Source organism: Pomacea canaliculata, linkage group LG1 (assembly GCF_003073045.1).
Source record: "Pomacea canaliculata isolate SZHN2017 linkage group LG1, ASM307304v1, whole genome shotgun sequence".
Classification (NCBI taxonomy): domain Eukaryota; kingdom Metazoa; phylum Mollusca; class Gastropoda; order Architaenioglossa; family Ampullariidae; genus Pomacea; species Pomacea canaliculata.
This window is the reverse complement of record NC_037590.1, coordinates 20974243-20997719: the sequence shown is the minus strand read 5'-3', so window position 1 is coordinate 20997719 and position 23477 is coordinate 20974243. Positions and strand designations below refer to the sequence as shown.

At 41.4% G+C, this 23477-nt stretch overlaps 2 protein-coding genes across 2 annotated transcripts in view; both read right to left on the bottom strand.

The window, feature by feature from the left end:
- Window positions 1-105: 105 nt before the first annotated feature.
- On the bottom strand, window positions 106-23292 carry LOC112564293 (receptor-type guanylate cyclase Gyc76C-like). The gene is given in 19 exon segments (XM_025239005.1): window positions 106-2022; window positions 3352-3443; window positions 4476-4574; window positions 5576-5647; window positions 5650-5757; window positions 5760-5817; window positions 5920-6043; window positions 6329-6469; window positions 6740-6795; window positions 6797-6924; window positions 9796-9942; window positions 11188-11350; window positions 11836-11907; window positions 12351-12455; window positions 13904-14053; window positions 15383-15506; window positions 19925-20003; window positions 21023-21128; window positions 23155-23292. Coding segments are annotated over 18 exon segments (1911 nt in total). The 5' UTR covers window positions 21051-21128; window positions 23155-23292; the 3' UTR covers window positions 106-1857.
- LOC112564301 (guanylate cyclase 32E-like) overlaps window positions 23164-23477 on the bottom strand; it is a 46445-nt gene continuing 46131 nt past the window's right edge. Inside the window, 1 exon segment of the mRNA XM_025239017.1 lies at window positions 23164-23305. The gene's annotated coding sequence lies outside the window, so the exon portion shown is untranslated.

The following is a 23477-nucleotide window of genomic DNA, read 5'->3' as shown; positions in this document are numbered from 1 at the left end:
CCCCCCTCGTAATTCAAACACACAAAGCATAATTATTATTTTCGAACGGGACTGATCCAACTAAAAGCTGCAAACATACACGCACAGCAATTAAACCATCAATGCTATTTTTCAGATATTGTTTTATTCAGTAAATTTAAAACGAAAACAAAACCTTAAAACTCACTGTTTGGACGGATAGCTCGACAACAGTTTGTTATTGTAAACTTAATAAGAAAACTTAATAAAGCTTGAATGATGCATCATTGTCAGTGCGTATAATAATGGAATGATTATAATAATCACATTCTTCATCTGCAAAATCACTTTTAATTATTTTGCCTAAGAAATGGTGTGATGCTGAAGACTATTGGTACAAGACGAGAGGACCCATGCATTTAAATAACGATTGATGATAGCTGTCTTGAGATTTTGCAGAACTTTATGAATCTAGTAGGATGAATATCGGGATAGGGAGTGAATAAAATAAAAACAATAACCTCCATCACAACGTGAGGGAGGAGGGAAGAGAGAGAGGAGGGGGAACTTGCACATACGTACCCGCAAACACCCATGTCCACAGAAGAAGCATGGAAGGCAACAATCGTTTTTAAAACCGAGCAATGTATCGTGGGTCAACGATAAAGGCGAGAGATGTATCGTGGGTTAACGATAAAGGCGAAAGTTGTATCGTGGGTTAACGATAAAGGCGCTAGCAGTTGTACAACAACCCACGATCAGCCTACGAAAAACAAACAAGCATCTACAAGATTAACCCTCTGCGACACGTGTGCACCCAGGGTTAATGTTCGTGACCTCAGAGCTTCACGTCGAACGACCGGCGACAATCCATACATAAGTGTAACCGGGCTCGTGGTCTATATCACAGTCTCAAACACTATGTCTCTCCTAGCCATGAATGGAGTCTTGATACACCATTGTGCATCACCATCAACAGGTGTAACAGCAGGCTACACGCTCATCATCATAATTCGGTTTGAATCCGTCGTGCATCTCGAAACAGATCCACAAAGCTGTCTTCACACCAGCGAGTATGATATCGACACTAGTATCTTTTTTCAAAAGAAGACAAACGTTAGGCATGAGTGATCTCTTTTGGGAAAAGTCACTCGTAAAATATATTTTCGCGCCGTGACGATTGAGAATTTTAGAGTTGTGGCCCTTAGTTGCGAGATAGTCCCTCGACATTGGCTCAAAACAGCCGATGATTTGCAAATTCAAATCTAAATCTGATAGCAGCGTCCCCCCTAACACCTCGCGTGCACACACACAAAAACGCAAATGCACATTTCATCACTCACTATCTCAAACATGTTTACAGACGCACGCGAAGGAAAGAAAGGGAAAGCCGCTCAACTAAAGCCTCATTCACACGAACGGAGTTTCTCGCTCCATCACCTGCCCACCATCTTCGTCTTCCACGCCGAGTAGCACGCTCATCTCCGTGGGTGTGGCCTTGTTGTCGTAGATGCTGATGCGACTGTCGTTGTCATGGCAACGGCATTTGAGCACCGGTATCACCGAGGAGTCTACGGGCGAGGACAGAACGTCCGGCACGGGAAAATTTCCAGAAAATCTGCTGGTGGCCGCCCGTCCCTGGAGAGTGAAGTCCGGGTTGCTGTTGTTGCTGGTCATCGGCCACTTGTGGCATTTCTGGAGAGCTTCTCGGAACGAATGCAAGCGCACTCTGTGTTGATTGATGCCGTTGAGAGGGTCCGAGCCCTTGCCGCTGTCGCTGTCTTTGATGACGTCGTGCACCAATGGGGACGTGGCTATGGTGCTGGCGCCATCTGCCAGCTTAACTCTGCCCTTTGTCCTGACCCCCAGGGAGCATCGGAGAGTTTTGGGGAGTAGTGTTCAGGGAATGGTAAGGGAGTTGCTGAACAGCGGCCTCAGGAAGGGGGGAGTGGCAGACTCAGTGCTGTCTCTTCCAGAAAACCGAAGATGAGTTCTGTTTAGCCGGGCTCTGCGAACTTCAGGATTTTCATTGGTGAGCCAGTAGGTCAGGACAGTGCCTTTGCCCTGCAATGAGATTCAATAAGCAGACACTAATGCAGGCAAATAAACGATTGTTTCATTAGCTTAGAGCACACAGTTCACATCTTAACGTGACTAAGGACAGTTTTTCTTTCGAATTAACTTCGCACGAAAACACATGCCATTGTGGAGTCAGTTTTTGTAGAGTAAATTAGAATCTCTATGCTCTGTTTCGTTTTGAACTGAAGCACGATGTCACAGTAAACATGTTTTGTTTGAATTTGTCAAGTAGCTCTGAAGAAAAGGAGAGGGATAGGTCCCGTGTAGGTGTAGGTTCAAGCCTGTGACAAAAAGAGTGAAAGGGGGAGATTGTTGTTTCACACCGTCAGCAACTAAGGCCATATCACAGCAAGGCATCCAGCCCCCTAAACAGATGCCACACGCAGAGAAAGAACAGGGTGCCTGAGAGGAGAGCTGAACCTAGGACAGCCAAACCTCAATGTACTGGTGACAAGCGCTAACCGGACAGCCCTATGACTAAAGAGAGCTAAATAGTGAAAGAGCAAAGGGGAACAATAATAAGAGTCTAAGGGCCAACTTTTGAGTGCAAAAGCACAATACTGTAACTGGCTTTTGATATTTATGTATACTCTTAATTTTTGTTTTTTTTTTCTGAAATGAACTACGCTCTGTTGTAAAACAGTTATTTTATGTGATTGTGTTTCTTTAGAGGAAAGCCATAATCGTTATCGACTCTCTGCCGTCATCTTCCATCAAGATGATATCAATATGGGCGGCGTGCAAGAAAATCAGTCCAAGCCATACCGAGAGACAAACAAAATTAGAAAGAGACAAACTTGAAGAAACACGGTTATTTTATCATTAAGCTCTTTATGAACTGACGTGTTAAGTCATGTTGACAGTCATTTGATGGGTTCATTGAAATATGTTTAAAGTAAAGTCTCTAATCATTCTATTAGATAATAAAATCTGTGATCCTAGGAACTATTTTGTTCAGTAAGAATAACAGCTATACTTGGATCTTGTTGGGGAATAACGCTTGAATCTCGTGACTTTTTAAATATATATATATAACGCAAATACACAAATTAATTGAGAAATTATTCAAACAAAAACGCATGGAACTAAATATATACACACGCACAAAAGGTATAGAAATCATTCAACCCAAAAGTATAGCCATGTATGGTCAACTAGGCTGTTAAAGAAGTTTTGCTCCTATTTTACAGACATACACTTCATGAGGCTACTGTCTTTCTTTGATGTCGTAAAGCAAGAGTGGAAATGTTAGGTGATAGTAACCACTCAACTGAGTTGCTCTAGCCAATCCAACTCTTATTTTACTGATGATACCTTCATTGAAACATATCCCCGTTCTTCAAGAGTGTAGCCGCCAAGTTTTTCCAAAATATCTTTACATTCCTTGCTGCAGTGGACTTTGAGTGCTGTGAGACAATGAAATAGTTTAATATTTTGTTAACTCATCTATTAGCAGTCAGGCTATGAGACTTTAAATATTTTAATTTTTTATTTGCATTTATCATGTATATAGCAAAGCATCACACACATACACACACACTCTCTCTCTCACTCACAATATTTGCAAAAGCCTCAAGTTTTGTGCCTGTGGGTCATGCCTAATGTCAAACATTAAATCAACGAAACAGTGTGAAAGCCGACCGTTCAGCCGTCCAGCTGACAGTGGAAGGAATAAAGCAAATATTGCGAAGAATATTTTATTCAAGCTTGAGGCTGTAAGAATAATCTAGTACCAAATGTCTTTTTATGATAGAGCTTAAATTTGTGAGAACATGTGAGTTCACATTACATTAATGTTCAGGGGTATGATACTACAACAAAACATCAGTTAAATTTCCATTTTACATAAAACAAGATAATTTCTTTCTCCGCGTTTCTAATCTCGGAGGGATTTCTGTCATTCGCATTACCAATTTAAAATTGAAAAAATTATTTTATATTTCTGTAAAACGCGTCAGTGTCACGTGGTATAAACAAGAGAAGGATGCTGCATTAATCTTGTAAGATACAAAAATGTCAGAAAAAAATGTAAAGAATTTTAAAATATTGTCTTTTCGTCCAGAGGGGGTTTGAGTGACGGCTATTAGCACTTGTATCTCTTTTCACAGGGCTTCATTCCTTAGATTTTATTTCATCAAACTTTGTTTAATTGGCTTAATTTCGATGTATTTGGCTAATGTGTAAAATGGTTGAATGTAAATCTTAGATAAACAACGCGACCCGTCCACGTCCAGAGGATTGTTAATAATATTCTTACAGAAGGAGTATTTACGTTTTCGTCTCGATATTTCTTTGTCAAATATCTTTTTAATATTGCTCCTAAGTATTCAAGGGGTGGAAGGTACACTCACTTCTAAAATGAGTGAACCTAGAATTGTATGTAAAACAGACATGAATTTATTTGTTTGTCTTGAGTAGAATGCCAAGAGAAGGCTTACGTTCTCCGTTGGTCTCCATCCTGGACGCCGTGTTGACGGTGTCTCCGAACAGCGTGTAACGGGGCATGGTGAGACCCACAACGCCCGCCACACAAGGCCCTGCACCAAAAATATTGACCATGAAAGGTTTAGAGGCAGAGAAATGTAGTCAGGCAAAATTTATCATTGCAGCCCATTCATTTTCATAACAATTAATTGTGTTCAGCCATGTTTGCCATAAACAAAAAGCATCTAAAATACCTACTTTTTTCTTTCTTTCTTCTTTCTTACTGTATGCTTCATTTTCCTCCTCCTCGATCATGTATTATTTACAGTTGCTACTTCAACTACTGTGAAGACAAGACCATGACGGTTGCAGAAGCAGTGTGGATAGTTCCACCCCACTACCACACGGCTGGCGCCACTGGGGCACTGGTTAGTTTTAGCTGATTATCCACGTTTATCAATGGAGAATTCCAGGTCATGCTGTTTACCTCCCTTCAGAGATAAGGATTTACTCCGTGATCATCGGGGAGAAACAAACCGAGTTAAGGGCTGTGCACAACCAGCAGACGCTGTCAAAAGCTAACAACATTATCTGTGATGCTGAACATGTTCTAGAAGGTTCACATCGGGTAACAGGCTTTGCATGCCAGCGTGCAGAGAGGACATGAGAAAATGCTTTCCTATTCTTGCGGCAACAAGGATTTTTAATGTGTGTGTTGGTTTTTGTATGTTTGTTTTACGATTCGAGTGTCTGGTTTATGTTGGTCTGTGTGTTGAGTAGTTATTTTATAAAATATTAATCTATGTAGGTTGTGGACATCAAGTCAATAACAAGACTAAGTTCCTCTTAGTATAAATAAAGATTAGACTGTTTTCTTTCTTGAATTTATTAGCTTTCCCTCTTGTGGTTACCAGGATTGCTATAGAGTATTTATTCTTATATAAGTGGGTTCTTGATTTCATTTTTGTCGAGTGTTGACAGATGGTCCACTAGCTCCACCCCGATGCCAGTGCGATCCTAAGCGTCCATTTTGTATTAATACACAAGAGAACACCACTACTAGATAAGAAGAAGCCTGAAGAAGAAGAAGAAACCTGTCAGAAAAGCTTGATACCGGAATGGATGCCGATGCGGAGCTTGAGGGTGGCGTCAGGCCGATGGCGAATGCAGAAGGACTTGATTTGGGCAACAGCGCCATGGACATGGAGGCGATCTCGCCGGCGTGAAGATCTCCGTTTCGTATGGGCAGGCCGGAGACCACCATGTATGCATCGCCGATTGTCTCCACTTTGTAACGTCGTAGTTTTTGACAGTGGAGTCGAAGGTTGTGTACAGGTCGTTCAGCATGTCAACGACCTTCAACATTGAAGAATAAGAGAAAACTTTTCTAAGATTGTCAAACCTGCCTAGTTTCATCTGCCTTTGTATTTTTGTCTTACTGCCTAAAAGTAAACATACCTCCATCGGTGTACTTTCTGCAGATAACTTGGTGAAGCCGCAAATGTCGCTGAAATAAATGGTGACAGAGTCAAACGCTTCTGGTATCACTGGTTCTCCACGCTTCAGCTGCTCTGCTACAGGTCTGTGGGTAAAACAGTTTCTACTTTAAATTTGTCACTTGCAGATAAATTATCAGCTTTAGAAAAATGGACAGTAAATAGAGTTTCAAGATGTTCCTCAGCGTTTGAGAACAAACTATTCACAAGACACTATTATGTATTACCCGTTTTAGGTGCAGTGATTTTTTTTTTATTTTGGACAATAAGATTTTTCAATTATCATGAAAAAATATTTTGCTTATAATCTATTTAAATAACCTAATTTCTATAAAGAAAACATAAACTGAAAATTCATACGGAGGTCTTACTTAGGCAACATGCGGTGCAGTAAGGTTTCCGTCTTCTTCTTCTCCTCCACCAGCTGCACTGTTCGCTCCTCCACCAGCTCCTCCAAGCGTTCCTGATATCGCTCCATGAGAGCCATCATGTGGTCCAAAATATTCCTCTTCCTGTAAATATGTGAGGGACAAAGTTCATAAAGCCTACTCATGGCCAAAAATTCCTTTGAAACTCAAAGGTGATGACTGTAAAAATAGCCATGACAGTCAGTCCTCTGCCAAATGACAGCTACCGTCAACAATACTCGGAATATGTTGAACATGTCATCAATAATTACGATGTGAACATCTTATGACAGCGCAGACAGCCTGTGAGTTTGTTTCAAGTTTAAACCGAAATGAAACCACAAATCAAGGGCAGACTCTGTGACCAGTTCTTACATTCCTGCTCTCAGTGGCTTCAGCTTTTGCCAGACGGTTTTGAAGTCCGGCCGCTTGCTCGGGATGCTCAGCCCAGCACTCGCGCATGCAGTCGATGACGTAGGTCTCACACTGCAGCACATTGGTGTTGGGGCGGAACGGCAATTCCTCCGCCAGCTTCTTGTTCTTTATGTTGATGATAATATCTGAAATATATAAAAGAAATTAAATCATTAAATCTATGAACTATCAAATAAAAGTTTAGTTTTATAAATTATCATTTAGTGACAAAAACATGAATTCTCGTATGGTCTGGAAATAATGACTTTCATTCACGTGACTATTACGACAAAAATGTAGCCAGTTGTCTGAGATGATCCCTGTCACCGTATTTCTGAGAACTACTTTAAGTTAGTCCGCAAAATACACATGTTTACATGTTTATTTGGTTTATTTGATGACAGCCAGCGTGTGGACCAGAGTTCAGTCAAGCATGCCCGACTAACCAACATCTCCGTTTGGTAAGCGTGCGATCGGCTGACTTCTGTCAGGGTCTGAGTCTTGATACCCGAGTTTCCTGACACTTTACCAACTTATTTTCTCAAGTATTTTGGTGATCATTTCTAGACACAATTTTTGCTCATTGCTTCTAAACTATTCTGATGACATTTTAATTTTGTAGAAAAAGGTAATTAGGGAGGATGTTTCAGTAAGAATAAACAACCTAGACGTTATTTGAGACTCGTTCATTTGTTCGCTGAAAAGTTCAGATTCAAATTTAAACACCATCGATCAAACGCCCATATTCATTTAATTAAGGCAGAGATGTCTCTGCGCAAATAAAAACAATTGTCTGACCTCAGGTTGGAGGTTATCAGGGGAGCAGATTCATCAGAACGTTGACAATTTTATTTTGTCTTGGAGTTGTTTGTCTTCCTACTCGCCAGCAGACAGCCCGCCTTTGCCTTTATCCCCCGCAAGTTGCTCACAGCTCGATACCAGCGCCATCTCCATCATTTATCAGGTCTGCTTTGTGGCAGCGAGAGTGTGAAGCAAGAGCATCTGTTTTCTTTTGAATAATCTCAGAATACTGCAAATGTTTGTTCTTTGATACCTAACTTTCTCTCCAGTTGTGGACTGCATCCATTATACTTAGCAACAACTATGTCATTATTAGCAGGTTGAAGGTGTGATTGCAACTGTTTGTAGGCAAGTACAAAGTAGGTCTAAGCAGCTTATTCAAGATTTCATGTAGACGACTTTTAAATAAGTACTTCTGATAGCAAAAGTTTAGTTATACACTGCCTGTAAAAATGTTAGAGAGAAAGCACTAACTACAAAATATTTAAATATTTTCCTCTTTTTCTAGCTACGTTCTGTAAATTTCTTTTTTTAAAAAAAATATTTCTAAGCCATCATGTGTCTTGAAAGCTAGAACCTAAATGTAACCACACACTTACATTGTTTACACTTTGTTTACACATTTCGCTGTAAGGTTAAATGCACTCAACGACTGAATGATCGCGTCCATAAAGGTCTTTATTTCTTCAACAGACCATTGAGCTCGTCTGCTGCTCTCCATCGGCTGCCAGAGATAAAGGCAAAGGCTATTCAATCCGTCGTAATGGTAATCAGAATGCAGACGAGAATCCGGGACTTCGTCTTGTCACGATACGTCATATCCTGTCGAGTAAAGTCTGAGCCCTTCAAAGTTCAGCCTCGGCAACACAGTTTTCAGATACAACGTTTAAAGCAGTCTAGAGGATAAGACAACCCGGAAATGTAGCGGCTGATATATTGCAAATTACCTCCTTACTATATGATCGATCAGGATGTGACGTCATAGGAGGGCACGTGCGTGAAGCCATCATGGTGCCGCTCTGTGATTGCCTATCCAGGAAGAGGAAACAAACTGCACTAATAAAAAAGCTGACCTTTGCTCTTTGGTTTGATGAATTTATGATCCACAGACCAGCTGTTGAAAAAGCGCGTTTCTTGCAACTGCTGCCTCGGAATGTTATAAGCAGTCTCAAAGACATTTGGTCCCAAGGCAGGACATTCTAGACCTTCCTTCTCCCGACCTTCCCTTGCGTGCTACTTGATTCGCGCGGCGACTCTGCCGGCGGAATGAGAGGCGAACACTTTGATTCTGGAGACGAGCACTAATGGTTAGTCGTCCAGTCGATGCAGTGGGAATGAAGTTAGGAATATATACATAAAACCATTTATTCCGCGCCGATTGCGAGCTGGGAGTTTTGACGGACAGTAGTGGTTGTCGGCACGCGAGAGCTGCATGGCTGGTGGTCCACCACATCGAGAATGTTCCGTGACATCAAACGTGAGGACAGCGTGCCGCATGATGGGACAGATTACCCAGACAAACTGAGTCCAGAGCTACCAGCACCAGGGATTTAGCGCATGTCTGAGTGTCATCAAACCCCTAGTCGTGCCCCACAAAAAGAAAGAGAATGATAGAGTGGGTTGTGTGTGTGGGCATCGCGCTTACACGTGTGTGTGTGTTGTAAAAATAATAAAGCAGATGGTCTGATCTCTTAGTGGTGTTTTTGCTGATCGATCTCCACGATTGATTGTCTTAATCTTTAACCCTTCCTCTCCCCCAACCACACACATCTATATATATCGCGGATCAATAATCTGGAATGTTTTACGCAACATTAATTTTAATTACAGTTAAAAGTTTTATATTACCTGAATACAATACTTATATTACAGTATTAGGCCTAAGAAATAAAATTTAAGGATTTTATTTTTTTTTCTCTTTATAGCCATAAATGTTTTCTTTAGTTTTTATCCTTACAGCACTTTACTGATTCTATGTAATTTTTTTCATTCTTCAAAGCTTAGTAAATTTCTAAGATATCTAAGCTCCTTACTTTTAAGCGAAGGTTGGATGTGCTGAAAGATAAGATGTATTTATCTACTTAAATTTATTCGTTGGTTCGAATTTTCTTTCTTTCTCTGTCTCTGCAGGCTTAAGCAAAGCTACTTTAGTTATTATAGTAAGCATTTCTCTCACCAAACGTTTACTCGGGAAAAAGGTCAAAAGTCATCTGTACCTTGTGGAGACAGTCGGCAGTTTCCGAACGGTCCACAGCGACCAAAAATTTCGTAGAGAACGATGCCGAAAGCATAGATGTCCCCCTTACACGAGCCTCTGTGGGGCTTGGCTGAGCGAAGCAGTTCAGGTGCCTTCCATAGTAAGTCTGGAAAATATAGAGATAATTAGTTTGTTCATTTCACTAATATGTAAATGTTAGAAGTTGTTTTAGTGATGTTTAAAGGACTCTATTACATATTACAAGATCTGTTAAAATATTTATGTGAGACTAATTAAATCTTAGTACAACTAATAAATGAATTTTAAACTGAAAGCGTGATTTTCTTATTTTTGTGTCACAAGCATAGAAAAATGCAGGCAATAGCAAATTATCTCCATCACCGTACTGATAAAGGACTCTAGCCGCAGGTGGTTGTCAATGGTGGGTTATTAGTCCGCTTGCTCCTCCCTTTTTTTCGTCTGCTGCTAATTTTTTCAAATCCTCTTTCACTCTTCCCACGTCTGCTAAACAGTTATTCAAACTGACTGGCCAAAATTATACTCGAATTTGAAGACTATATAATGAACTAAAGCACAGGAGGATAGAAGCAAAACGGCGTAAGAGGGAGACAACCACACTGCTGTTAAATAAATGAAATTGCGGTAAAGGCCAAGAGAAAGAGGGAGGAAGGTATAAAAGAGATCAAGAGAGAGGAAAGAGAGAAGGAGATATGCATTTTGCTCTTTAGTTGGGCCCTAGCACTTTTTGACAAAACGGTTCAGCAAGCCTTCCAGGAGGGATGCCTTCGGCGCCAGACTCACTTAAAGCTGAGGAGGGGCATGTTTGCCTTGTGCTTAGCACCCTAATGATGAGACATCGCGAGGGCTTTTCAGCGATGGAGAGAGGTAAGAGGAAAGACAAGCAGTGAATGAACAAAAGGCGAAAGAAATCGACCGGCGGAGAGTTAAAAAGAAGGGCACACTGAAGAAAAAGGAAAGAGCAAGAAAAATAAAAAGAAAAAAGAAAGATTAATCATGCAGACAGCAAAAAAGTAGAATTACAGATTCATTGGAGACGGAGATGAGAGAGGAAGGAATGGAGAAACACACACACAGAAGAACGCTCAACACACACCGATAGATAGGTGGGTAGGTAGATAACGGGAGAAAAAAAAATTCAGGAAAAGCAAGACGGAGAGTGATAGATGTAAGAAAAGCTGTAGCTGGCTGGCTGGCAAACCAGTCAACATGACGACAACTTGTCAAGCCCGGTGGAGGGAGGGAAGAAAGAAGGGATCCTCCAACCCTTTCCAGGCATATACTCTTCTTTACTCTAACGCTTCCACCCATTTAGACACGCAACGGGTGGCTCTCGTCCAAAGCAATAGCAGCGCCACCTGCTGCAACTCACTGCGGTAATAGGCAAACACGTCCTCGGGGTGATAGGTCATGGCGCGGGTGTCCATCAGCCCGAAGTCGCCCACCTGCACAGTCCAGCGGGACGTGATCAGACAGTTGGAGCTCTTGAGGTTCCCGTGGAACTGCAGGTCGCTGGCGTGTATGTAGATCATGCCCTGCCCACGTGACATCAGAGAACCATAATACTTTCTTTGAAAACTTCGCAAGGAATGTATCTCGAGCTTCTAGTCCCAGTTACTGTGACTCCGCGTGTTTAGTTGGCTTTTAGCTTATGGCACTCATAAAAGTCAGACCCTGTTACAAACGCTCCTTTTATTGTCGGAGAATAAACATTTAAAAAGTCAATTCTTTCCTAATGCGAGATGATCTGTAAGACCTAAAATGTTCAGGTTTTGCAAAATTCGAGAATGTTTAGCAGTTCTTTTTTGGGTACACAACACTTTGGCATGCAACTAAGTGAGTGGTTAATGAGGAGCACTCAGATAAATTACCATAATAAAATCGTCATATCGTCAACGGACACATATCGTGCATCTCGAACCAGGTAAAAAATATACATAATTAAACTATCATGAATAACTTGGAAGACTTGAAAAAATATATAGAGATATAGTGAGCTTTCAGACCAAACAGCAAGTACCTGAAGAATATCTTTGACGATAGAAGAGATGAACATTTTATCCAGTGTAATGTCTTCGTTTTCCAAGACGTCCTGCATGACATAAAGTGGAGAGCAAATGTCAATGCTGATTTTTTATTTTCAATGAATTCTGAGCACGGAACAAATAATTATTTTTTTCTTAGCTCGCGAAAAACACAGGGCAAGGAAATCAGAAAAAAACTGATGCTAATTATGTTCATTATCCACACCAGTTCTCTTTATATCTCTGATATAGATGGAGACATGATCTACCACGCATGCGCACAATCTGTACACGCTCTCGTCCATTATTTTCCCAACCCCTTCCCCACTCCTTTCTCTACCCTGCTGTTTGTGTCTGTGTGTCTATCTGCCGTTTACATAAATCGTCATTTACCTTTTTATTTATTTTTTTTTCTTTCTTTTCCTTCTCCACTTTCATACAATCCTACACGCCTCCACAAATCATGGGCTTACAAGAAATCTCTGGACACCCCCTCAGGCTAGTATCTTACCGTAAGGCTTCCTTTGGAACAATATTCAGTGACAAGAATCAGGAAGTCGGTATCCACGGAAGCCCCAATGAAACTGTTGATGTTAACATGTCTGAGATCGCCAAGCTGTAAAAATTCAATAACATGAAGATGAAACATCAGTTCTTTCCCATCAGCACAAGCCTTGCTGTCAAGAGACAAAACTACTGAAAAGTAATGCAACTACATTCTCCCCTGCTCCCTTGAGTGCATGTCGGGAGACAAGACTTTGATAGAAAGAAAAGGATGAATGAATAGAGGAAAAAAGTGAAGCTGAAAGCGAGACAGGAGACAGGAAGCAGACAGGAGACGGAGAGAAGAAAAGAGAATACAAAGTGTAAACAGACCAAAGACAAACGGGAAACATTTCAGACAAATTCTCCTATTTTAAAACTGGATGGTGAAGACTCAAAATTAAATAAGATAATGAAAGAAAGTTTATATTGTCTATGTGCGGGGTAGATATGATCAGCTCTAACTCTTGGCTCCTTTACATTCAGGTTGCGTGAGGCGGGAAGAGTGAGGCGAGGTAAACGAGAAACTCCATGAGAAGATAAGGTTTTGGAAACACAAAACTCTTCTTTCAGTAAATCGTAACTTTTTAATGGACAAAGAAAAGCCAGTGAATAAGCCAGCTGAGACCTTGTATTTTTATACGATACAATGGTTTATGCCTCTCAGGTACAGGAGTGTTCTCTTTCAAGTCTTGTTCTTCGGTATTTTTATTATTTTTATTTTTTTTTTGTTGGTTCTGTAGCTTTGCGCATCTTTGGATGTTAACAGAACAAAGATTAAAGCAAGAATTGAAGGAAAGTAAGCCAAAATCTATAAGGGAAAAATGTCCAAATGCAGAAAACATCATGACCTGAATACAACCACGACGGTCTGTTAACGAAATTATTTAAATTAACGGTCCACTCACGAGTCATTCTTTGTGTTTGACTGAAAAAAAATCCGATTTTTTAAGTATTGTGACTTAAATTCGAGCAATTTTTCATTTCCCGAAATACAAGCCTAAAATGGTGCCAACTCTGTTTTGGGAAAGGTCACGAACTTATTTTCCACGACATCATGCATGGCAGATCCCGTTATTAGTATGCGCTTGAAGTTTTCTTCAGTTGGCTGTGGCCTTCAGTGATTAGAATGTAAGAATATAAGCCTTTCAATATGTGGTTAAAAAAAGTTACAAGTTCACAACGAACTTCTGTAAAAATCTGACAGTAGCTGCAAGTGTCGTAAACTTGCTAGTAACATTGACCTTTCTGACTTGTTCGACTCAGGCCAACCAATTAGCACTTAGAATCTGTGATGGTACGAGGTAGTCAACAAAACTAATGAAAGTTAATAGAATCGTACAGAAGTCAAGCAGTCAAAGGTGAACTTTGCATCATCAACACGTTCCAGTATCAAACCGTCATTGAGAATGCGTGAGATACGAGAAGTAGACAACCATAATATACAATTGTCGGAAACATAAACTTACAGAGGTTTGATTAGTCAATCAGCTGAGGGTATCAGACCCCTACAATACTCACAAGCTTCATTTCTTTCTTAGTGTGTCGTCCAAGGTCGACTTTGCTCTTTTCGTACATCTTGAGTGCCACTGTCCGGTTCTTGTACACACCAATTTTAACAAAAACTTGTGTGTAGGAGTTCCTGGATTCAGTTGAAACCATGCTGATGCCCTTTGTGACAAAGAGAATGAATAAGAGATCGCAACTATTCAATAATAAAGCTGAACTGGCAATACTTCATTGTGAAATATTACAAATTGCTTTTTTGAAAGATAAATTAAATTCAGGCATTAGTGTAAGAAAAACGCTTTGATTGTCTTGGGGTGGAAAGAGAAAGAAATCTTGGTCCCAAAGAATTGCTTGTGACATGATTTGCTACCTTGTGGAAACTACTCGTGTCAGGGTCGAGTTTGATGAATGGGCGGGAAGTCACTTCGACCGAAAACATTTTATATGCAGGCGGTCAGACTATATATTATCTTGCTATCATATTAATTCAGTCAGGATGCCTATCTTTCTTGAATTGTTTAGGACAAACCGTATCCGATATCTCCTCTCTGTATCTTCAATCAAGCAGTATATGTCGGACTTTGTGTTGTCCTGACAATTGTAAATCTCTACTCACTGATGTCCCTGACCACCTTCCCGGCATAGCTCGAGAGAGTTCAAAACAATGTTGCTCGTGTTGCATTCCGCGAGCAGAAGTACGATAATATTACACCCTTTCCACGATGTGCACTGGCTGCTAGTCAAGGTTCGCATCGAATTCAGAACTTTACCAGACTTTGCTAATCTGTTAATCTGTCGTTCATGGCCTCACCATAATCTGTCTGTGTTTGTGTCGCCCTGCCTGCCTGACAGGTCAGTTTGCTCTCCTTACGCCCGTTTTGTCACTGTTCTACTTGCAAGACTGGAGAAATTTTCCTTTTCTGGAATCTGATTGTCTCTTCTTAAAGCGGTAAACAACTTAATTTTTTTCCCATGACCTTTTCGCACTGACCTTTTCTATGCCATATGTGAACATCCCAACGCGGCTGCCTTGACCTCCTCGGAAAAAATCTTTATTTAATTATTTTGCCAAAAGAAAAATCAATCTATATCTAAGTCTACTGAATCCCAGCAGTGCCCGTAACTCTAAACGGAACACCAGTGTTTCTTTTGCACATTTGTCAAGTATACAAGTTAAAATGTATACGCAGGTGCTCGCGGGAAGCACACAAAACGGACTGATTTGTTTTACACGGCTAAACACTGCGACTGACCACCTATTAGTCATGGCAGCAACAATTTTTGTAATCACTCAGGCCGTTCCTCTTTCTTGTCCCAGGGAAGAGGACGGAAAGTTCCCGAAGAGAATTTTCACAAAACAGAATATCCTCATCAGGATAGCAACAGCAACCATATCATCTTTCTCAATAGTTTATCTTAAAGAAACCTGTGTATGGCGCACTTCTTTGTCCGTGAAGCAAACCCCTCAGGGAAAAGGCGCTCTTTACTTACCCCACCATCGTGGTTATGTTTGTCGCCGGCAGTTCCCACGGGGCTGGCCTGTTGTCCCATCTGAATGTGTGAGGAGTCGATCTTCCACAGCAGTCCGTCAATCTCCTGTTCGTACCGCCAGTTCCTGCACAAGTCGCCAGAACACGGCCATCAGTCCCCTAGGGGAGGTCACTCAACTCATTCTATTACCGCAAAAGCGCCTGGACCACTCTGTCTCACTTCCTTTGAGCGGTCCTCATCCCTCCACCTCTCTCTTTTTCTGCACGGTGAAGACCAAGCCTGCTGGTAGACATTATCATGATAGAATAGGACGCGTCTTCGTGGGTCACCGTGCCCCCAACTCGGAAGAAGTATGTTAAATAAATGGCGCACGGGGCATCCCTGCATACAAACATCTAGTCTCCTGAAATGAGGGCTTGCTAATGTGCAGCGACTGTGTGACAACGAGATATAGAATTTATAGGCCTGTGAGACCTGACTGTCACGTGTATTTATAGTTTTGTTCTGAAGGAAGATACATTTGAAGACAGTCTGTACTTATATAGGTAATTAGGCAGACAGACGTTTGGGTAGAAAAAGCAGAATTGGTGAAGGGTACCAGTATGACTAATTCCATTTGCGAAAGAAACATCCGGTGATATTTTTATTTACAAGTATATGTGTATCCATATCAGTTAACGTGTCTCTCTCTGTGTGCCTGTGTGTGTGCGCTCGCGCGAGAAAGAATATATTCCCATTTCTTATTTCTTTGCCCATTATTATCTTATGGAAAGCGAGTGATTTTCCACAGTCTGTTTACTACCAGCCTCCAGGCAGTATTTCTACAACCTGATTTATTTTTTATATTCTGCTCTCATATTTATGCCAGTTTCGACGTGTTTACCTAACCGAAATAATGTGCCGTTCAGTGGAAATTAAATTCCCGGGTTTCGTCGGAAATGAAGCGTTCATTTTGCATTATACAAACTCCAGCAACAGTTTATCAACAACACGAGCGAGGGTGAAGTGACAATACGGAATATTCTCTGCATGGAAATAAGTGGATCTCGACCTGTTTGCAAGTGTGTGTCACAGAGGGGGACTTGAGACTACACAGTCAGCACTCCGAGGGTGGCCGAGCCGCATCTGTCGCATGACTAACAGGCTTTGATTATTTTCTTGTAGAGAGGGGGAAAGAAAGGGGGGAAGACCATTTAATTAACTGTCGCCGGCCAGAGTATCACTTCCCAATGACACGGCAAGTGGAGGGACACTGTGTGTAGGGGAATGGATGCTGAGTCTGCTATAAAGGTGAGTCTGTGGGCCGGGAGATGGGCCTGGTAGATGCCATGGGATGCTTGAAGAGCGTTGTTGTTGTTTTGTTGCAGTTGTTTGATTCTGTCCTGAAGTATGTTGTATTAAGTCTGTGCTCGTCCCTACAGGAAGCGCCATGTGTACAACGTCTGACCCGGAATGGAGGTCAGTCGTGTTTTGTTTGTTTTTACTGGGAAATTATTTTAAAATTTATTGTGTACTTTTTGTTAGTTAAATTTAGTTAATATCATTAAATATATACAGGTCTGAAAAAGAGGCAGAGTTGTGTTATGAAGAAAAGAAAGCGTAAATGTCCAGGCGTCTACGTGTACGTGAGTGTCTGTGACAGCTTGTGAATATATACATACGTGTGTGTGTGTTGTACATCTTTTATATACATGTGTGTGTGTGATTCTGCTAGTGTTCCTCTGTGGGTGTTGTAGTATTTATATTTGGGAGCGTGCGTGAACCTCGATTGCATGTCCTCTTGAGAAGCTAATTTGTCTACAATCGTAGAATACAATCGTACTTAGTGAAAGCTTTAAATCACATTTACAGCACTCTCTTCTTTATTACTTATTTCTGTTTTAGGTGATTACATTAGATTATAAAAATGTCTAGAAAATCTGGACTGGGCTCCATAAATCTTCCTTCTAGAGAAAATATTTTTTTTTGTACTGGCTAATCTGTAAAGAGAAAAATAATTGTCTTTTTATAGAGATGTTTACATAATTAAATTATAAAGGTTAAGATAATCTGAAAGACTACAACAGAAAGTCTCAAGTTGCAGGACAATCTCTTTAACTGCCCTGCCCACCATGCAATGTTTTGTATTTGATTTTTTAAATAAAGGGTCAGAGAATTAAGAAGAATCAGGATAGAGGTTGAATGCAACTCACGCCGACTAAGTGATGGCCTCATTACTCAAGAAAAAAGACAATACTACATGGTTACACTAATATATAAATAATAGTTCCATATGTTATTACTTTATTTGATGGAGAGTCGGTGGTGTCGAGAAGAACCCCAGACCGGAAGACCTCAATTTGCAAGGTATGAAGACAAGCACTGCTTTATAACTGTAATCTGTTCTCAAGCACGTGCGCCCGTCTCCGCACGTGAAAAGATTTATGCCGAACGCTTGTCACGAAAGGTGAACGGCAAGGTGGGGGTGGGGTGGGGTGGGATGGGGCGGGTGCAGCGGCTGCACATGGAGAAGAGCTGGGATGGTTTTCATCACGGGTGATGTTGGCAAAGCCGCTGCCAGCAGTTGTAACTGAAATAGCTGCAATTAAGTCTTTAGTAGCTTGACGACTGTTCGCTGTCAGAAAATATTTCTTTTGTTACCAACTTTCGAGAAAATCTGTTTCAGACATCCATTAAGCTTGATGTGACCTGAGCGTCGGCTGGAACAATTGTTTAAGAAGACGTCGATCTCCACCTGTCTGGCACAGACAGGAATGAGCCTAATATAAGACAGGAAAATGTATACTGACATTTTACTCTTTTCTTTAAAGGAATAGCAAACACAAAAATAATGTACCAACGCTACACATTGTTCTCTTTTTTCTGTCTTTGCGATGAAACAAACCAGTCATAATGTAACATCGATAACGCCCTACTGAGCATCTGTCTTCTGTCTGCTATGTGTAGTTTGTTTTTTCTCAAACCTAGTTTATGTTAACAGATGCCAGGTCCAGACATTTATCCAGGAGAGTGTTCCACAAACAGAAAGAAAAACAGAGATACAGAGACAAAGGTAGTAGACACATGAACTAACCCCTCTCCGTCATCTAAGATAGCAGATTACCTTGTTGTGACCACGTGCTACAGGACTGACAGACGCACCTGGCTTTCTTCGAGCTAAAATCGACAGAGCGTGACCGCTAACCTGAGGGCCGTCTCTATGGCCGTGCTTTCTTCTGCGAGTGCTTCCTTCCGGACCCTAAGCCTGTCTGTCACCCAAAAGCCTATTGATTGATTGGATAATCAAATCGAGATTGCTTGCCCGGATTACTTTGGATATCTGCTGCGAGATCAAATGACACCATACTTCCCCTTGAGCTCTGGCGCTTGTTGGAATCGAACATCATTATGGACGTCTTCCACTTTAAACCGACGCACCTAACAACGTCAACAGGAAGGCGGTGGTAGCCAGAAGAATGCTGCAGCAGGGCACAGGACGAAATTGGATGCTCAGCTGTCTGACAGGGTCAGCTTATCTTCGAGGACACGCTGATAGCTGTGACCATTTAGGGGACTAATCCAGCATCGACGAGCAAGGTCGACTTAACGGTATTAGGATTCGTTCTCTAAGTCACTTACATTATCACTGTGTGCATAAGAAACACGCACGCACAGACCTAACCACTAAACCCATGAAGGCACGCGTAAAACAAAGGTTGCTGGCTGACCTCACGCCGGTCGTCGCCCAGTTTCAGGATGCTAGCCACAGCCTGCGGAACTTCTCTAATGGCGTGGAAAGAGAGATCAATAAAAGGGATAAGTGCTTCCTTCGCGGAGTCTCAGCCACGTCTCATTCGTCTTCTCGCTGTGTTCGTGGGACTTCGAGATTTGGTTCTTTGGATGGCCACGTGACTGGTTAAGCTCTCGGTCAAGGTCTCAGCAAGACTAACACGCTGCTGGATGCTTCAATGGTCTGCTTGCTTCAAGTTACGGTCCAAGCGTCATCTAATGTTACGGGATTTGTTATTTTGCTTTTGTTTGTTTGTTTGTTTGTTTGTTTCTTTTTATCTTTTTTCTTTATTCTCACCATTTGAACGAGATTAATCAACCAAGACGTGAGCAGAACCGTATGGAAATAGACTCAATTGTGTTAAATAAAATGGAGGAGAACGTTGAAGACGAAATGATGTTGTAAGAGCAGCCCGTATGCATCCCTGACAATGCAAAAAAAGCTAGACCAATCTCACGATCATATTTTCAATATTTTCACTTTTTTGAAAGAAACAAGAGAAACATAAAGCAAATGAGAGATGACACAGAAACAAAACAATAAGGACAGACAAAACAGAGATAAAACACAAAAAGAATACACGTAAAACACAGAAGTTGATGTGACAGAAGATGCCCAAATGAGATACTGGAGACAGAGGCGAAAATAAAGTTAAAAGTTTCACAGAGCAATCATTCTCGTTTAGACACACGAACATACAGAAGTAGAGTGGCAAAAGAAGTAGAGTTAAGATAAGCAGCGATGAAAAGATGGAGGGGTGGGAGAAGACTTACCTATAGATCACCAGCCCGATGCCCACGACCACCAGCAGCACGCCACCCAGGACGCCGAGGACAATCTCCTTGACGTAAGCTGAAGCACGACAGGATGAGGGACTAAGCACAGCTCACACCGTCTGGCTACGTGACTGCCATGCTAAGTTCATTTTCGATTAAACCGATTCTTTTTAGATTTTCTGGTATTGAACTTAATTACAAGATTCTGACTCACATTTTCTTTCTACAAAGAGGAGGAGGAGAAAGAGAAGGAGGAGGAGGATTATGGACATACAGGGCAGAGACTCAAAAATAAAATTCTCATAATTTCTAGCGACTGACCTGTGTTTTACCTCGATTGGCCGCAATTAGGACAAATGAAGAATTTAAAAAATGGAATATTTACTAGATGCACAAATAATTTTATTAAGACTACAATTGGCAGGGCTGTTATTTCAGGTTATCTCTATCACACACACAAGTAGCCGCGCTAGTGTAATCCGATTACCTCCTCTCAAAGTCCAAAAAACGAATGAGTTCAATTCCTAAATTATCTAAACATAAATACAAGCACTTTAAATATCGAATTCATATGTGTGTTTGAAAAAGAGGTCATAACCTCATTTGGCGCTGCATTGCTAGTTTGACTCGAGGCTATGACAAGGCCTGAGAAGCATGAGCTCCAAGCCATTACAATAACTACGGTCTTAGAATTTAAGCCACCCAGCTTGTCCCTTTTCCCACTAAAAAAACAAACCTCTTCAACAACTTTACTGTAATTTCGCAATTTTCTTTTGGCCCAGCTTTTAAGCAGTCATTTCCGAACAAACCGTAGCTGCCCATTGACCTCAACTAGCATCTGGCTATTTCTGGCGCATCAATAGCAACCTCCCCTCGGCTACTACAGCAGGCATTTCAGAAATAGATGTAGATGCCTCCCCCCATACTTGTCTAGCACTGCATTCATTTCTGAATTTGCGATAACAATTTCCTTTCTGATTGTATAGCTTGCACTTGAGGTTTCTTCATGGCATCCCCCGCAGATGTCATGGAAGGAGCAAGAGGAAGCAGGGAGGGTCACGTGACATTCGTAACTGAAGGCATGACGTCACTCACTGTCCTTTGGAATGCACCGTTCACCCATGTAACCGCATTCAGGTTCAGCTACAGGAGGCTCGCCATTAATCCATGGGATGGTTTCTCCAGCAAAGAGTCTGAAACTCTTCAAACAAATGAGTTAAAAAAGATGTTAACATTAATGCCACGGGAGGTTAGGAGCTGACAGCGTCCAATACAACAGAGGGCGCTCTAAACTGATTGTCGTACAGATGGATGTGGTGCACAGCGAATGTTCAAATGAGATATATTAAATGTTGGAGTTTAGGAGACACCCAGCAGAGGCTGGAAGATTCAATAATTTAGAAGCGCTCTGGTGCTACACAGGTCTGTGGAGTCTGTGTGAATTCCCTAAGTTCTGCCATCTGCTTCTCAGTCGGACTGGAGGTCTGCCGTTTACATTTGTGTTCAGTGACGTCTGACAAGTCACACATGGCTGATCCTTAACAGTATGACCAGAAACGTCTGAACATAAATAGTGTTTTGACATTAATGCTTGGAAGAAATGAGCTTTTACTGTATTGCTTAATCTGTTTTCTGTCAATACACAAGTAAGCACACAGCATGTAAGTCATGACTGTACATATTATATTAGGGATTCTGTTGTTATGTCGGCAACAAAATTGGCTCTAAAATAGTTTTTTTTAGATCATATTACTATTATTTATGCTATTGTGTATCAATATTTAAGGACCTAATAGACAGAAATCGGTAGACAACAGAATGTTTTCTTTATCTTCTCACTCTTTTTTTCTCACGTTCTTTGTCTTCTCAATCAGTTATCATTATTATTAAAAGTCAGTTTCCAAATTATTAAAAGTCGATGTCTAGAATTAATTAAAGCAAAACAAACCACATGACAAACGAAAAATAAGGAAAAAAGGAAATAAAGACAATACTTGAACCAATATAGACGGCGCATCACATCAGACTTTTTAAGCTGCTTTTTCTGAGGAAAGTTGCTATAAGCAAGTAAGAATTTGTCTTCTACAACTAAAGGCGAGCACTTTAGCACTCACTGTCGACGGGGTAACATTTTAGAGACATCTTATGGTGGGAGGTAAACAGCTTTCATGTCTTTCTGAAAGCGGATTCTCTGTGTACCGTCTGCAAAAAGACTTCAGTGCGTGGACGCTTTCAGGGATGTTCACTAGAAAGACGACAGTACAATAATTTCATATAAGCCATCACTGTCCTGCTTCTTTCTCTGTCTGATGTTGTAGAGACGTCTTTACACCTCCATTATGCAAATAGTTTGTAAGCGCGGCTTCATATTTCCACTTCTGGGTTTTATCACTGTTTTCTGTTTCATGTCGGCGTATCTTTTAATTAAATCTCAGTTATTTAGATATTGGGTTCTTTTCTATTTGAAGAAAAGGTCAGTCGAGTGTGTTATTAGGATATCATCTAGTTTGTCAGAGAATCCGGTTGCGTTCCCAAGACACGTGGATCATTAATAAACCCTCGGCGCTGCATGAAGTGAGGAGGTTTCAGTCGCTTGAGGAGGCAGGCGAGGACTTGAGGTAGCTCGCGGCTGACATGGATGGCGCGCAGGTGTGGCTCATCGTAACCAAGGCTGATAAAAGACCTTGCTGATAACAGGATTTGATGAGGACGGGGGGTGAAGCAGCCCACGGTACCAGACAGTCACGTGATGAACTGTTTTCCGGCCACTACGCGCCGCCTCACACCACAACTGTGCGTCAGATGTTTGGACAGCATCACGTCACGTGACAGCGTTACGTCACATTGGCGCGGCATGCTGCGATCTTCCAGCGCATGTCACAAAGCCGAGAGTTTGTTCACTTCACCATGTCTGCTCACTATGGTTGAGCATCCCGTTAAATGTCTTATCGTCAAAGTTCATACAGAATTTTGGACCTTACCTCCCTCCATCCTTAAAATCCAAGAAGACTAAATTGAAATTTACCTTGAGAGACGCTTTAGTGAGTGAATGATCTGATTGATGAATGAAACATCATTTACACGGCTTTCACTGAATGTGTGACATGTACATCGCTAGTAAACACCAACTAATATGAGAAAAATAACTGTCACGACATAAACACATAGTGCACGCACGGACCCCTACACACACACAGAGCTACAACGAGGTATACTAAGGTCCTTACTGGCAAATCCCCGATGATGTCATCGCAAAATCAGCCACTGGCACCATGGAGTAGGAGTAGGACTGTTGAGACAGACTCTTGAAGGCGAGCAGCGTGAAGTTGCCCTCTGCATTGCCGTTGTCGTCTAGCCTTGTATCGTAGCCCAGAACACCTGCACACAGCTCATGATTATACATGGCAGGCTAGTCATCACATGTAGCATCAACATCTCATTATAACATACCACGATAGTGTGGACTACAAAAAGCCGTTATCGGTTTCTATCAAAACAGCGTTTCTCGGTAACAGTCCTCCTCTTCTAGGAATATTGTACAAAGGTTCAT